Genomic DNA, 14215 nt, shown 5'->3' with positions numbered 1-14215 from the left:
GTTTGGGAAATGTGGCACAAAACAAGGAGGATATAGGTTTTTTAAAAAAAGCATAGAGGATTTATAAATTAAAGCTGCATAACTGCTAACTAACTAGCCTCCATTTCCCAATCAGTTTCAATTACTTTCATATATGTTTTTAAACTCAAAAGTAGCTGGAATCCCAATATGTAACCCTCTTAATGCTTGCTGAATCGCTCCATGCCATTTCATTTTTATTTCCTTCCTTTCCCAGCATGTCTCCCATGCTGGCGCATGCATCCAGCACTTGGGATTGTCTCAACTCTCATCATTTCAAAAGATGAATTTCCGCCTTGTATGTTTTGTAGACTCATTCTCATACCTTAAGGGTACATATAATTTGCACCCTAATAATTCACTTAAACAATTTTCTTCCGAAAACACTAATGTAATCATTCCTCATAGCATGCCTAAAACAGTCAAATTATTACCGAACGCAATGGGTTCGCCCCTCATACTCTCGTCGAGAATAACTAAGAGTCAAGTGGATTTAAAGCAAGGCATAGTTTGTTATTTCGGGGAGAGGGGGATCCTCCCCGAAAGCTCTCTCTCTCTCTCTCTCTCCCCCCCCTTCTCTCTCTCTCTCTCTCTCTCTCTCTCTCTCTCTCTCTCTCTCTCTAACAAAGGGCTGGGAGGGGGGGCAGTTTTGTACCACGCAGGAAAGGGGAAGTCATACATATCCGTTAACTTTATACATATTCAAAAACAGGTTGGGGTAGGATTTGGCACGCAAGTGGCTGACGGACTTCTCGCTTCGGAAATGGGCTCGGTCACCGCTTGATGACGTATGTCCGGTGATTTCGGTTCCTAGGCAATACTTACGGGATGAGGCTATCTGACAGTCAACTTGGTCTCTTACTGCGTGTGCCCAGGATTCTAGTTTTGATTGGCTGATCTGAAAGACAGCTAGAAGCGGACAGTTAAGGAGGAAGCTAACAACTTTTGCACCATTCTTCTTCTAGAAAAAATTTTTAACTGAAATAACTTGTCGTTTAAGGCCTTTTCTGTCCCTAGCTGGTCTCAAAATTACAGCGAAAGTGATACATTCAAGTGGTGAGCTGTGTCTCCCATCTGGCAGAGACTCCCTGCGACCATTCAGTTCAGAAATCACGGGTGATGCGCACACAGGAGGATAGCATGAACACATGTGACTAGAGCTCTTGGGACTCCATGATGCTCCCCAGTTAATTTCCAAAGAGAAGAGAACCTCTCCATGGAGACATTTCCAGTCAACAGCAAGCAACCGGGAAAAAAAAATTAATGTGAATAAATTTATTTTCCTGTAATGGTCTAAAAGACATACATTTCAAAGAAACTGGCTTCAACATGATTCTGGTCCTTCTGATCAGAGAAGAAAGGCTGGGTCTAATTGACAGTCCTGAAGCACTGAAAAGAGAAGATATTTTCAAAAGCCGTGTCTCTGAAGCAAAGCTAGGTTAAGCAGTGTCACTTTGATGTCTCCCCCCCCATGTCTTCCGCCAGTGAATGGCCTGCTCATATAGCCCATCCAGCAGGCTTTGGAAGGGGCTGGAAACCACTTCGACACAGTGCCCATTACTTTACGATAACCCAAGTCTTCTAGAACAGACTTGTTGGAATTCTAAGAGATTGAAAAAGGTCAATTCATGTCATTTGCACAGTAGCGTGTCTTCATCCACCACCTGTCTGTTCCAAACCAGCCAGGGTGGGGGGAGCAAAGGTAGTTAAAGGGGCTATCTGAGCTTCCTGTGGCTACCGTAACAAAGTACTGTACCACAAAGTAGGTGGCTGAAAGCGCCAGAAATTTATCCTCTCACAGTTCTGGAGACTAGAAGTCCAGAACTTCTCATACGTCAGCAGGGCCATGCTCTCTCCAAAGGTTCTAGGGGAAGATCCTGTTTTGTCTCTCCCGGCTTCTGGTAGACCCAGGCATTTCCTTGACTTGTGGCAGCATTACTCAGGGGTTATGTGGCCATCTTCCCTCTGTGCCTCTTCTCTTTTATAAGGACACCACTGAGATGGTATTGGAACCCACCCTACTCCAGCATGACATCATGTGAACCTAACTGATAACATCTTCAAAACCCCTATTTCCAAACAAAGTCACATTCACAGGACTTCAACATATCTTTGTTTCGGGTGGTGGCGGGGGCACAGTTCAATCTGTAACAAGGGCAGATGTGCATAGATGTGTGCGCAGACTGGGTACCACTACTGTAGTAAAGGTTGAAGTCTAGCCCCCATTCCTTGCATCCGCCACTTCCTTTGTTCATTGATTTGGCAGAATTCACAGTATGATCAGTGCCGGCACCTTCTACATGGCCTGCACTGGGACAGCCTTCCACCTCCTTGATACGTGTGAGAGTTAATTGGGCCAGCAAGACATGTATTTCTTGTTTTATCATTTTAACCTGTTACCTCATTCCCTGGTTTTCTTACCATCCTAGCACTTGCCAAAATCAACCTCAGGCACGGATGGTGAGAAAATGATTTTTGCCTACCGAGTCAAAGCAAGTGCCCAAATATTAATGGGTATTTATCTAGCAACAGAACCTGAGGCTTCATGAACCAGAAGGACTTCGATTTCCAACCCTAATGTCTAAACTTGGGAAGTGATTCATTTATTTAAAAAAAAAAAAAGAAAGAAAAGTTTCTTTGGAAGTGCATTGAGTTGTTGTTATGCATCAAAGGGTTCAGAGTGTTTATTCATTGGTCACCTGCAATGTCAAGTCCAATGTCAGATTATATGCTGTCTCTGTTACAAGCTGTTGCTTCTGCATTCTAATTGACAGCAGTATTCTGTTCTTCTCCTTAGCCTTTTCCCACCTCCAGGATTCACAAATATAAAGGTGCCCAAATAGATACTTTTGAAGAGGTCTGAACAACCCTGAGGTTGTCAAACTGGTGCTTCAACACACTCTGTATTAAATGTGATTTCTATAGCCTGAAAAAGTCTAGGAATTACAAGTTTGGTTCTGATTACATAATTATGCTACAGAAGTATAAAAAAAAAATCATCACTAAAACCCTCCAGGTGCTTAAACAGTTTGATAGACTGTAGCCATTCTGCCATCAGCGTCCCCGGCTGTGTTGCTTAGCAACATTTTAATTCCAGAAGAATCGAAGGAGATGAAATCCCTGTGGAGAGAGAAACAGAAATAAGAGGGCTGTTGACAGATGATCTGCGTTGTTTCTTCCAATATACTGTGAAGATCGCGAGCTCTTTTCATGAATGATAAATGGACTGAACACAGATCAATGGATTCAGCAATAAACTGGAACCAGGCTCCCTGGCTAAGGTGACGCAGGCCGAGAGGACCAAAGAGTTCCTCATTTCGATGATTTGGTGTGTTTTCTTAAAGGTTTCACAGGAGGAAATTGATCTGAGCATTCGGTCAGCCTTTGCCCTTTTGTGGTGTCGGCTAAGAAAAGTGATTTTGGAAATGGACACTTTGGCCTTTCTATCCCTGTGCAGGTCCGGCCAGGTGTCAATAGTGATGTTAGGAGGGATGGTGCCCTACCACCAATCTAGAAGTCCAGGCTATGCCTGTGACTGCTCCTTCCACAGCTGCCTGCCCACTCTGCCATTACAACCGTATCAAGCCCACTCGGGGGTAAGATAAGGCGAGGGGAGGAGGCCCGAACTGCGTCCTGAAGAGCTGGGCTCTTGCTGAACTTCCCAAGCAGCCCTGACGAAGCCTGCCGGCTGTGGAAGCCTCACGTGGACAGGTAACCACATTCCCCGGGAGAGGAAAATTGCTTTCTGAGTCTCTGCTCTGCTTATCTCCAGTAGCCTACTTCGCTTAGCTCCTCGTGTTTCTGAAGAACATTTTACATGGCTTATTGTTCTGGTAACTAGTCGCCAAGATTATGTCTGCTAATGTTGTCTAATTGAGTTTTTTTTTTTTTTCTTCTTCTTCTGTTTACAGGCTGTTGAAAAGGCAAAGCCTAAGAATAATACTATAAAGTAAGTTTATTTTTTTTATTAGTTGGAACTTTTAATTTTAATGGACTCCATGCATGCATGTAAAATAGAAAAAATCATAATAATAAGGTCATAAAAGAAACCTTGGGTTTTGAGTTCATCTCTGTTCATGATGATTAAAAGAGAAAAAACACAAACAAGCCAAAAAGCCCCTCCAATGAGCAGGGACCAGCTTTGATTTGTCCCTGTGTCCCTGGTGAGGAAATGCCCCAAGTTGTGCCCAGTTTACATAAATTAATATGCACCACCCATGAATAGCTGCCAAATACTATTATAATCATATTCAATGCATAGTACTTCAAGCCTTTGGATTTTGCACATGCTAAAAAGATGACATTTTTAATTGCAAACCTTGGGCCTATGACAGAGACGTAAATGGCTAAAAGTGTGCTGAGTGATTTCTAGCCACATGGGGAGGTTTGGCACCTCAGCATCAAGGCCTTGCTACTCTGTTAATGAAAAGCTCGTAAAAATATATTTAACTAAAGGTTTTCCTAGCTAACAGAGAGCTATTTCTAAGGTATTTTGTGGAACACCATTAAATTATAAACAAGCTGAACACCACTCTTTTAAATATAGACATCCTGTCTCTTCCAGACGGGTGGCTTTCAAATTAAGAAGGATGTCTGTCTTGTCATTTGGGATGGTGACATCTGATTGCAGCATTACCATGCATACTAGTCCAGCCAGCCTTGTGGCAAGGGAGGAACTGCCTGATAATAGCTTGGCCGCTAACTGAAAGGTCGGCGGTTCGAACCCACCAGCTGCTCTGCAGGAGAAAGATGTGGTAGTCTGCTTCTGTGAAGAGTATAGCCTTGGAAGCTCTATGAGGCAGTTCTACTCTGTCTTATAGGGTTTTGCTATGAGTCGGAATCCACTAGATGGCAACGGGAGGAACTACGTTCGTTCACGGCAGCCGACTTCCATTCAAGTTGGTACCAAATACAGACATGGGGGGATGCATTGATTTTTAGTAGTTTCTGGGAGAATGTGTCAGCTAATGCCAATGGCAAGATGGTTGCTTGTGCTCTGTAAAAGAATTAACTTTGCCAGGCCACCAGGGTAGTGTTTAGCATGCCATTAATCCAAGCCCTAGTTCCTTTTTCCAAAAGGTTTGGTGTATTTTCTTTGGAAAATTTAATTTTTCTTAGGCCATAGAATATTCCTGTCAGGCTTCTGTGGGCCTCTAGGGGGACTCCCATATTCTGCAGATGTATGATGCCGTAGTAGTCCTATGGAAGTATTAAGTAGCTGATTTTCTGTGCTGTGGTTCGGTCGGGATTGAAATCTTCTCTGTAGGCTGATTTATTTTACGTCTGCCCTGAAGGCTTCCCTCTTGTGAGCCTGTGGCCGGCAGCTCCATGGATTAGAGGATGGTGCTAATGAGGCCAAGGCCCAGCTTCAGTCCCTGGGTGGTCCATTAGTGACCTTTCACACGGTCCGAGGGCACCCCTCCCTCTAGTCAGCCTGTGTGCAGATGTGCACCCCAGGTCACAACGGGTGGCACGAGGGCCCTCAGCGGGGCAGACATCTCCGTGTTTGAGTCCCATGATAGGAAGTGAGCCCCCAGAGCCATCTTTGCATGCATAGGACAGCTCACTGCCCTCAATTGTACTGTGATGGCCTGGAAGCTGGACCAGTTTTCTCTTCGCTCCTTGTGACGATTTGACTATACAAATAATTATATTTTTATGAGCTCTTGTTGATTTGCAGTGCCGACTCCAGCTGATGTCTAGAGATTGAAGGAATAGTATAAAGACAAATCAGGCAAACTAGCAGATCCGAGGGATTAGTAATAGAATATGGAGCTTTTTATTTTAAAATATATTTGAAAATCTGCTTAGTAATAAACCTAACTTGCATCCAGCTGGTAGGTATTTAGGATTGTCTTCTAATTAAACAAGATATTGTGCTCAGCGTGGGTTTGGATGTCCTGTTGCATTTGAGCTCATGATATCAAACTCACTTGCCCAGCCACAACCATATGGGCACTTTAAGAAGAGCGGCCTCCTTAAGACCTTGGCTCATGAACAGAAACTCCAGAGCTTGGTTCAATTACATTGACTGACAGCAGAACAAAATCGGATTTTTTAAAAGTTTCAGATATAACGGTCCTTTGGCAGTTTCTGATGTCTGCCGGAGAATTTCAGTTACACACAGTGTGTAGAGTAAGGGCTCGATACGTGTTTTCTGAATGAATGAACAAGTAAACACGTCGGACACATCCCAGAAAACAATCCTTCCAGAACCTGGCCTGGAGGCTTAATGAGGCTGATGGCACCACCAGAGCCAGGGGGACACTCTAGTGAGGGTGGCCATCAGATCGGAAGGGCGAGTGTGTTATGTAACTGACCAGGTCGTCCAGTCTCTATTCTCCTTGACTCATGCCACATTTAAAATGTTCCCCATTTCTCTGGTTTGTTCTGTTTGCTTCGCCTGTGACCAGTTACTAGTTTAATCTCGTGGGCAAGAATTAACATCTGATTGTTTTTTTGAGCATACAATGAAAAGTGTGTACGGTCTTGCTAGAAAAGTAGCGGTTCGGTGGCATCATTTATAACTGAAGTTTGAACACAGGTGGGTGAAGATGAGCATCCCTGTAATTTGATGTAACGGCTGGTGCAGAGGTTGGGAAAGTCCCACCCGCAGGCCAATTCCAATCATTTTTCAATAGTTGAAAAAACCAAAAGAATAATGCTCTGTGACATGTGAAAATTGCATGAAATTCAAATTTCAGTGTCCATAAATAAAGTTTTATTGGAACACAGTCATGCTCATTCATTTAAATATTGTCTGTGGTTGCTTCTGTGCTGTGATGGCAGGGCTGAGTCGTGGCACCGGAGATCTGATGGACTGCAAAGCCAGAAATGTTTACTGTTTGGCCACTTATAGAAAAAGTGTGCTGACCCCTGCTGTCGTGGATCAGGTAGAAAAAGGCACAGATGGAAGCTTTTTCATGACAGCTGAAGGTTAAACTATCAATCCGCTCTCTTTCTGGCCTTTAAGAAGTAAGTAGGTATTTCCTGAGCCCTTATCGTGTGTTCAGGACGTTCTGGGTTGATGTACTCCCTGATTCTCACTCAGCGCAAAGAGGCTCACCCTTAATTCACTCCCTTTTGAAAATTGTTATGAATATAAAATCCATTGATAGGAAAGTGGCCCCTCAGAAACCTCCTGACTCCTGCTCTGTGGTTGTAGCATCAACAACGAACACATTTCCAGAACCCTATGCTGGTCTTCCAAGCTGTGTGTAGATGGCTGTATTGCAAAGGGTATATGTATTTGCTAAAATTCTGTTCCTTCCCAAGATCTCACTAAGGCTAAGTCACCTTTCAGCTGGGGTGACGGTAAATGAGTCACAATACTCATTCAGTTCGTCTGTTTTCCTCTCTAAAAGTTCGCCTGCCTCTCCCCTTTTCTCAACCACTTGTTCAATTTACTTTTAATACCTTCATGGTTGTAAGCTTCTTTCATCGCCATAGGGAGACTGTGGCGCACATTAATTATGCTCCATATAAAGAAGGAATTACATATATGTTTAGTGGATGTAAGGACATAATGTACCTGGATACACTGATGCTTTTACCCTGCAACTTGAAATATTATCGCTGAGGGTAAGAATCAAAATGGAAAGGTCTTAAGATCAGTGATCAGGACAAGAGATTCCTGGTGTAGCTCTCAGTATAGAGGAACCACGCCGGTATCTAAAGCTCGGTATGGACATTGAGACTCTGGCTCTTTAATGCATCAAAGAGACTTTCCCTTGTATGTTAAATGTGCGCAGCAACCATCTCCAAGCTCTCATTGTGACAACAGGGGCTGAGAGATGTACAGATTTCTCCTACCATATGGGACTTATCACATACATTTAAAAAAAAAACACATTTCTGTTATTAAGACATATGTGAGAGGACACTTCTGCAAATGTGAATGGCTTTTGGCTAAAAGCCATGCACTAATCAGTTGACTTGAATCTAACCGAGGTTGACATCTGTTACCAAAAGAGAGAGAGAGGGAAAAAGAGAGAGCGAGCCAGCACAATTGCCAAGCATAAAATTCTTCCTTGCTTTTCCACTTTGACAAGGAGGTTGTTGTCTTGCACACACTAGGATCGGGATCCACTCTGCTTAGGAAAGTACAGCTTTATTTAGGAGCTGATCCATCTCATAGATATGGTAGTTTCATTACCGAAAAATGACAAATAGCCCCAAAGATTTCCCTGCCCATGATGTTGGTGTATTATTCATTTAGTCATGCGATGAATATTTATGGAGGATCTGCAGCATTCTGGGAACTGTGTTAGATGCTGAGGGAATTAAAAATAAACCTGACACAGGCCTTACCCTCGAGGAGTTTAGAGTCCACTAGGAGAGACAGAATCGGTTTGTAAGTAACTGTATACAAGACAGGGAGAGATATGTTTGTTAAGTGGGGGCAGATAAAGTCTGACTAGCCAGCATTACCGGGGAAGGTATGCGAAGGAGGAGGCATTTGCACCAGGACTTTCAGGCCTGCTGGTTTGAAGGACTAGTGCCAAGGTGGCAGGGGGAGACGAGGAGCCCAGGCTGCCTGGCCTTGTGCAGACAGCGAAAGGTCAGGTTGGAAACCGGGGCTGAGAATCAGTGGTGACTTAGGGCCCTCAGGGTTTATCCAGATGAAGACGATTGCCTTGGTAGAGTCAAACAGCACTGAGGAGCTCTGACTTAGTACTGAATGTAAATCATCAATCAATCCCCTCGTTATTAAGTATAAACCAAGAGTTGGGAGACCTGGGTTTTAATCCTGTGTCTGCCACTAGCTTGTGGTATGAAAGTGGACACCTCCTTACCTTGCTACAAGCCTGAGCGGGATGTTTTATATGGTTCTTCCACCTCAGAAAGAAAGCCAGAGCTTGAAAGCCTATTTTATACTTAGGCTTATTTTAGGAAAATAACTGATTGGTTAAAGTCCGATGCAGATGCATGCATGTGCGTGCATGATAAACATCGCATACATAATACGTATGTGTTTCTCTACACACATGCGTAGGCACATAAAGCCTTTCCCCATCATTTCGGCCTTATATACAGTGCAAAGAAGCCACATCATTAGAGTTTCAAAGAAAGCTGTTAGATAGAATATAAATGTGGCTCTGAGAATGTTGGACAGAGTTTAAATGGCCCCTTACGACCAAAGATAATTGTATAGTTTGAGTCTGTGTCTCTTGCGATGCTTTTGGATGCATGCACCTTGCAGCCATACGGAAAGTCAGTGGAGACATGAGCGTTCATGCCGAAGGAGAAGTCAGGGGATTCTGAACTGTGTTCTGCCAAACGCTAGTCTTGTGGGATTGTCTGCAGAGGAAAAGGCAAGGCTGTGTCACCAGCGAGGTTTGGCGTCCACGCTCACATGCCTTTCCTGGACTGTCACTGTGCACACTAGCATGTCACAAGCTCAAGGAAGTCCCAGAGAAAGAGGCCTGTTCAACTTTGCCTCACCCAAGGTTTCCCAAACTTGTTTGCCCAGAGAAGACATTCATTCTGTAGGGGGAATGTTTCACGAACACAGAATGGGATGTTCACATCCTTATGAAATCAAATGACCGTGTGGAGGCCTTGCTTCCATAGGTGGTTTGAGAAAACAGAACACCAGTTGCCATGGAGTTGCTTCTGACTTATGGCCACCCCCTGTGTGTTAGAATAGAACCGTAGCATTTTCAATGACTGATTTTTGTAAAGTAGATTGCCAGGCCTTTCTTCTGAGGCACCTCTGGGTGGACGAGAACTGCCAACCTTTCAGTTAGCAGCCGAGTGTGTTAATCGTTTGCACCACCCAGAGACTCCACTTTGAGGAACCAATGCCTTCATAGCTTACGCCCAGTTGCTAACAAGAGTATTCAAAGTAAGCACATTATTTACAAAGTCAACCCTGGAAAGAAATCCCCCCACATCTGAAGCGATAAAATGGCTCATGTGTCTCTTTTACCTTGTCACTACTAAATTAGTTTTATGAATTGCAAATGTTCTGGGGCACAGCGCCCACTGAGGGTAAGAGACATTTAGGGGTAGGTCCCTTGGAATGAGATGCGTGGAGCCCAGATGTGCCCAGTAAGCCTCACTGGGCAGAGGGTGAGACGCCTGGCCCACTCCCTTCATGGGGCATCCAGACCCGTAAGCTCCATCCACAGCCCTCTCTCTCTCTACCCGGCTCTGGCCATTTTAAGGGCAGCTCGTGGAAAGATAGCAATAAAACTTGTCTCTAAACAGCTGCATCAAATAAATTGTGCTCTTTATGTTCTCCAGATAGCTACAACCAGATGCAGAAGGTTCCAGCAAACATCCTCACAACTAATGAAACTTTCACAACTTTCTGGACACTCTCCTTTTCATCTGGAATTAGAGTTGCATACTCTAGGCAGTCTCAGATGAGACAGCTGAGACCGCCAAGCTTCCAGAAAAAGTCTTTGCGCTTTGCACCCTTGCCTCAGCTCCCTCCCATCTCAGCACACATGTGTCCACTCTCAGTACCTCTCAATGTGTTGCTGGTGGTTTTTTAAGTCATATTTTCTAACTTTATATAGTAGTTTATTTTCTTAGAACATAGAATCAAACATGTAAAAATTTAATGAATCGGCAAGTGTGCAGGCACTTTAACAATTATGCCAACATTAATTATATTAACTTTATACCCATAAGAATTTCTTCAAAACTTCGAGGTGGTGCAAACAGTTAAGCACTCAGTTGCAGACTGAAAGGTTGGTGGTTCGAGGCCACCCAGAAGCACCTCGAAACAAAAGTCAACAGTTAAGGTGCCCGGCTGCTAACCTAAAGGTTGGCAGTTCAAGTCCACCCAGAGGTGCCTCAGAAGAAAGTCCTAGTGATCTACTTCTGAAAACTCAGCCTTTGGAAACCCTACGGAGCGCAGTTCTACTCTGACATGTGTGGGGCCGCCATGAGTGGGAGTTAACTTCATGAGAACTGTTTTGTTTGTTTGTCTGTTTTTATCTTTCCAAAAGCTTTATGGGAACCTTTTCTCTTTAGCTCTCAATTAACACAACCATGAGGATGAAATGGAAACAGAAAGCACCTATTTATTGATAATGCTGAGGGAAACAGAAAGCATCTATTGGTGATGCTGAGGGACCTCAAGCAAGCCAGCAAATGTCAAGTCAAATCATTGTAAAGGAAGTTCAGTTGTTTTTTAAACAACATCCATAAAATACCTCTTTATCCATATGTTACTTTCTAACTCTGTGCTTATTAGCACATGCTGCTTAGACAAGAATGGACAATTGTTTGACTTCTTCACACAAGGCGGCTCAATTTTTTGATACATAAAAATTATACCTAAAATTTTATTTCAATATTCCCATTTGGTGATCTTTCCAAAAATTGTTGACAACTCAGAATCACATAACTGGCATTCAAGAAATTCAAGCAAACCTTGAACATGTGTTCTTTTAACAAAGATAAATTGTGCACCTACTATGTGCCAGGCTCGGGTGAGTCTAGTAGGGAAACAGACACACCATTATACTGCAGAATAGATGGGTTCTAATTCTCACCTACTGTTCGGGAGACCCAAGTTCAATTCCCAGCCAATGCACCTCATGCACAGCCACCACCCGTCTGTCAGTGAAGGCTTGCATGTTGTTATGATGCTGAACAGGTTTCAGTGGAGATCCAGACTAAGACAGACTAGGAAGAAAGTCCTGGTGATCTGCTTCCAAAAATCAGCTAGTGAAAACCCTATGGATCACAATGGTCCAATCCAGTTGTGCATGGGATCGCCATGAGTCAGGGGCCAACTAGACAGCAGCTAACACCACCACCACCCTGTGTGGCACAGATGAGGGAGCAAGGGACTGCTTGGAGTGGGATCCCTCTGTCTCAGTAGGAGGCCCCGGTGAACACGCAGGGGTAAGATCGTTCCAGAGAGCAGAAGAGCACTTGCAAAAGGCACTGGGAGAGGAAAGCAGATGCTGGGCTGTGACCAATGTCTGGTAGTTAGAGGCAGTAGCAGGAAATACCCCATGTGTGCATTGCAGGAGAGAAATGATGGGAAAGAGTAGTTGTGTGTGCCACACATCACCCTGACAAGGGCAGAGAGCTGGGGCCTCCCTTTGGCATTAAGAAGAAAGCAATGTTTGCAGGGGACATCTAGGTCAATTGGCATAACAAAGCTTATTAAGAAAGTGTTCTGCATCCTACTTTGGTGAGTGGCTTCTGGGGTCTTAAAAGCTTGCAAGCAGCCATCTAAGATGCATCAATTCGTCCCAACCACCTGGACTAAAGGAGAATGAAGAACACCAAAGACACAAGGAAAGTATTAGCCCAAGAGACAGAAAGGGCCACATAAACCAGAGACTTCATCAGCCAGAGACCAGAAGAACTAGATGGTGCCCTGCTACCACCAATGACTGCCCTGACAGGGAACACAACAGAGAGTCCCGGATGGAGCAGGAGAAAGGTGGGGTGCAGAACTCAAATTCTAGTAAGAAGACCAGACTTAATGGTCTGACTGAGACTGGAGGAACCCTGGAAAGCATGGCCCCTGGATTCTCTATCAGCCCAGAACTAAAACAATTTCCGAGGCCAACTCTTCAGACAGGGATTTCACTGGACTGTGGGACATAAATTGATACTTGTGAGGAGTGTGCCTCTTAGCTCAAGTAGATACGAGAGACTAAACGGGCAGCTTCTGTCCGGAGGTGAGATGAGAAGGCAGAGAGGGTTAGGAGTTGGTTGAATGGACATGGGAAATCAGGGGTGGAAAGGAGGAGTGTGCTGTCACAGTATGGGGAGAGCAACTAAGGTCACATAGCAGTGTGTGTATACATTTTTGTATGAGAGACTAACTTGAATTGTAAACTTTCACTTAAACTACAACAATTAAAAAAAAAAAAGAAAAAAGCAATGTGATGTGGACAAAACTAGGAAAATACTGGAGAGGATTCTTTTATTCTAGAAAGGTAAAGGTTACAGTTGGGAAGGGGTTATAAAGTACCCGGTTTTAAACTATTTGCAAAGAAATGTTGTTGGGTGCTGTTGAGTGGATTCCGACTCATAGCAACCCCATGTGACAGAGCAGAACTGCCCCATAGGGTTTCCAAGGCTGTCATCTTTACAGGAGCAAATTGCCAGGTCTTTCTCCCATGGAGCACTTAACTGTTGCACAACCAGGGCTCCTTTGCAAAGAAATAGACATATCCAGTCCTTTCTGATTATATCTGGTTAATCCTTCTCAGCGGACTTTTCTGTAAATCTCAGCTCCTGTAGTGCTCCTCTAAGTACCCCTAGCCTTCATCAACCCAGGATTGTTTCTTCCATATTTTGTCTAAATTTTCCTTTCCTGCCATTCCTTTCACGTTACTCAAACATTTCAGCTACGCCGAGATATAGTACTTTAGATGTGACACATAACACTATTATTCTAGCTTCGTTTTCTAAATTCATTCCACTGACATAAAAATTCTTTCGGAATGTATTTTTATCAGCCCCAAACATAAGCACAGTAGGGCTATTTTTATTTCTAAGGAAGTGATACATGGTAGCGACATGCAGGCCCAAGCAGTAAATCAGTGCTCCGTCGACCACAGAGTGTGTTCCAAGTCGGGAACGGGGTTATAAGTTATTATTTACTTGACTACTAGTTGTGGGGAGCGCAGGACGGGGGGAGCTGAAAACTATAGAAATGACTCACTTTGGCCAGGGTATACAATAGGAGACAAATAGTTTCTGCTTTATTAAAGCTTTTGTCTAAACCAACAACAGTTACCTAGGGAGCCACATTAAAAAAAAAAAAAAAAGTAAATCATTCTTCCGCAGGAAGACGTTTCCATTTGTAGAATTTACAGCATGGAGGTAGAGTACATGTCGTTATAATCCAGTTTTTATATGCACGTGCATTTATATACTCTATACATCAATACATGCCCATGTCTCATGGTAATTTAACTCAAGACAGAGTTGTTGCTGTGACGGGGCAGGCAGAGGCAGCCATAGCTAGAGACGTTCTCAAGCCTTCTTCTCAGTGCCAATTTCTCTGCTCCCGCCCACCCCCTGCAATGTTTACTATCTTCCACCTCCCTCCAGCACCATATGCTCACAAGTGGATTTCAGGTAGTTGGGGAAAACACTTCTAGAAACCGTTTTGGCTTTTTGATGATTTGTTGGGCAGTTTCAGGGAGTGTGCATGACTATACACCCTCATGGAAGCCTGATGGGGGAAGCCCAGAGTAACCAAGTGGCT

The 14215-nt window shown here is 43.9% G+C and overlaps 1 protein-coding gene across 1 annotated transcript in view; it reads left to right on the top strand.

The window, feature by feature from the left end:
- AFF2 (ALF transcription elongation factor 2) overlaps positions 1 to 14215 on the top strand; it is a 543144-nt gene that overhangs the window by 441637 nt on the left and 87292 nt on the right. Inside the window, exon 9 of the mRNA XM_023735455.1 lies at positions 3930 to 3967. Within this exon, the coding sequence (XP_023591223.1) occupies positions 3930 to 3967 (38 nt within the window). The remainder of the gene's footprint in view (positions 1 to 3929; positions 3968 to 14215) is intronic.

The sequence above is a fragment of the Trichechus manatus genome, unplaced genomic scaffold (genome assembly GCF_000243295.1).
Source record: "Trichechus manatus latirostris isolate Lorelei unplaced genomic scaffold, TriManLat1.0 scaffold00079, whole genome shotgun sequence".
Taxonomy (NCBI): Eukaryota; Metazoa; Chordata; class Mammalia; order Sirenia; family Trichechidae; genus Trichechus; species Trichechus manatus.
The sequence above is the reverse complement of the archived record's forward strand: the minus strand, read 5'-3'. Positions and strand labels throughout refer to the sequence as shown.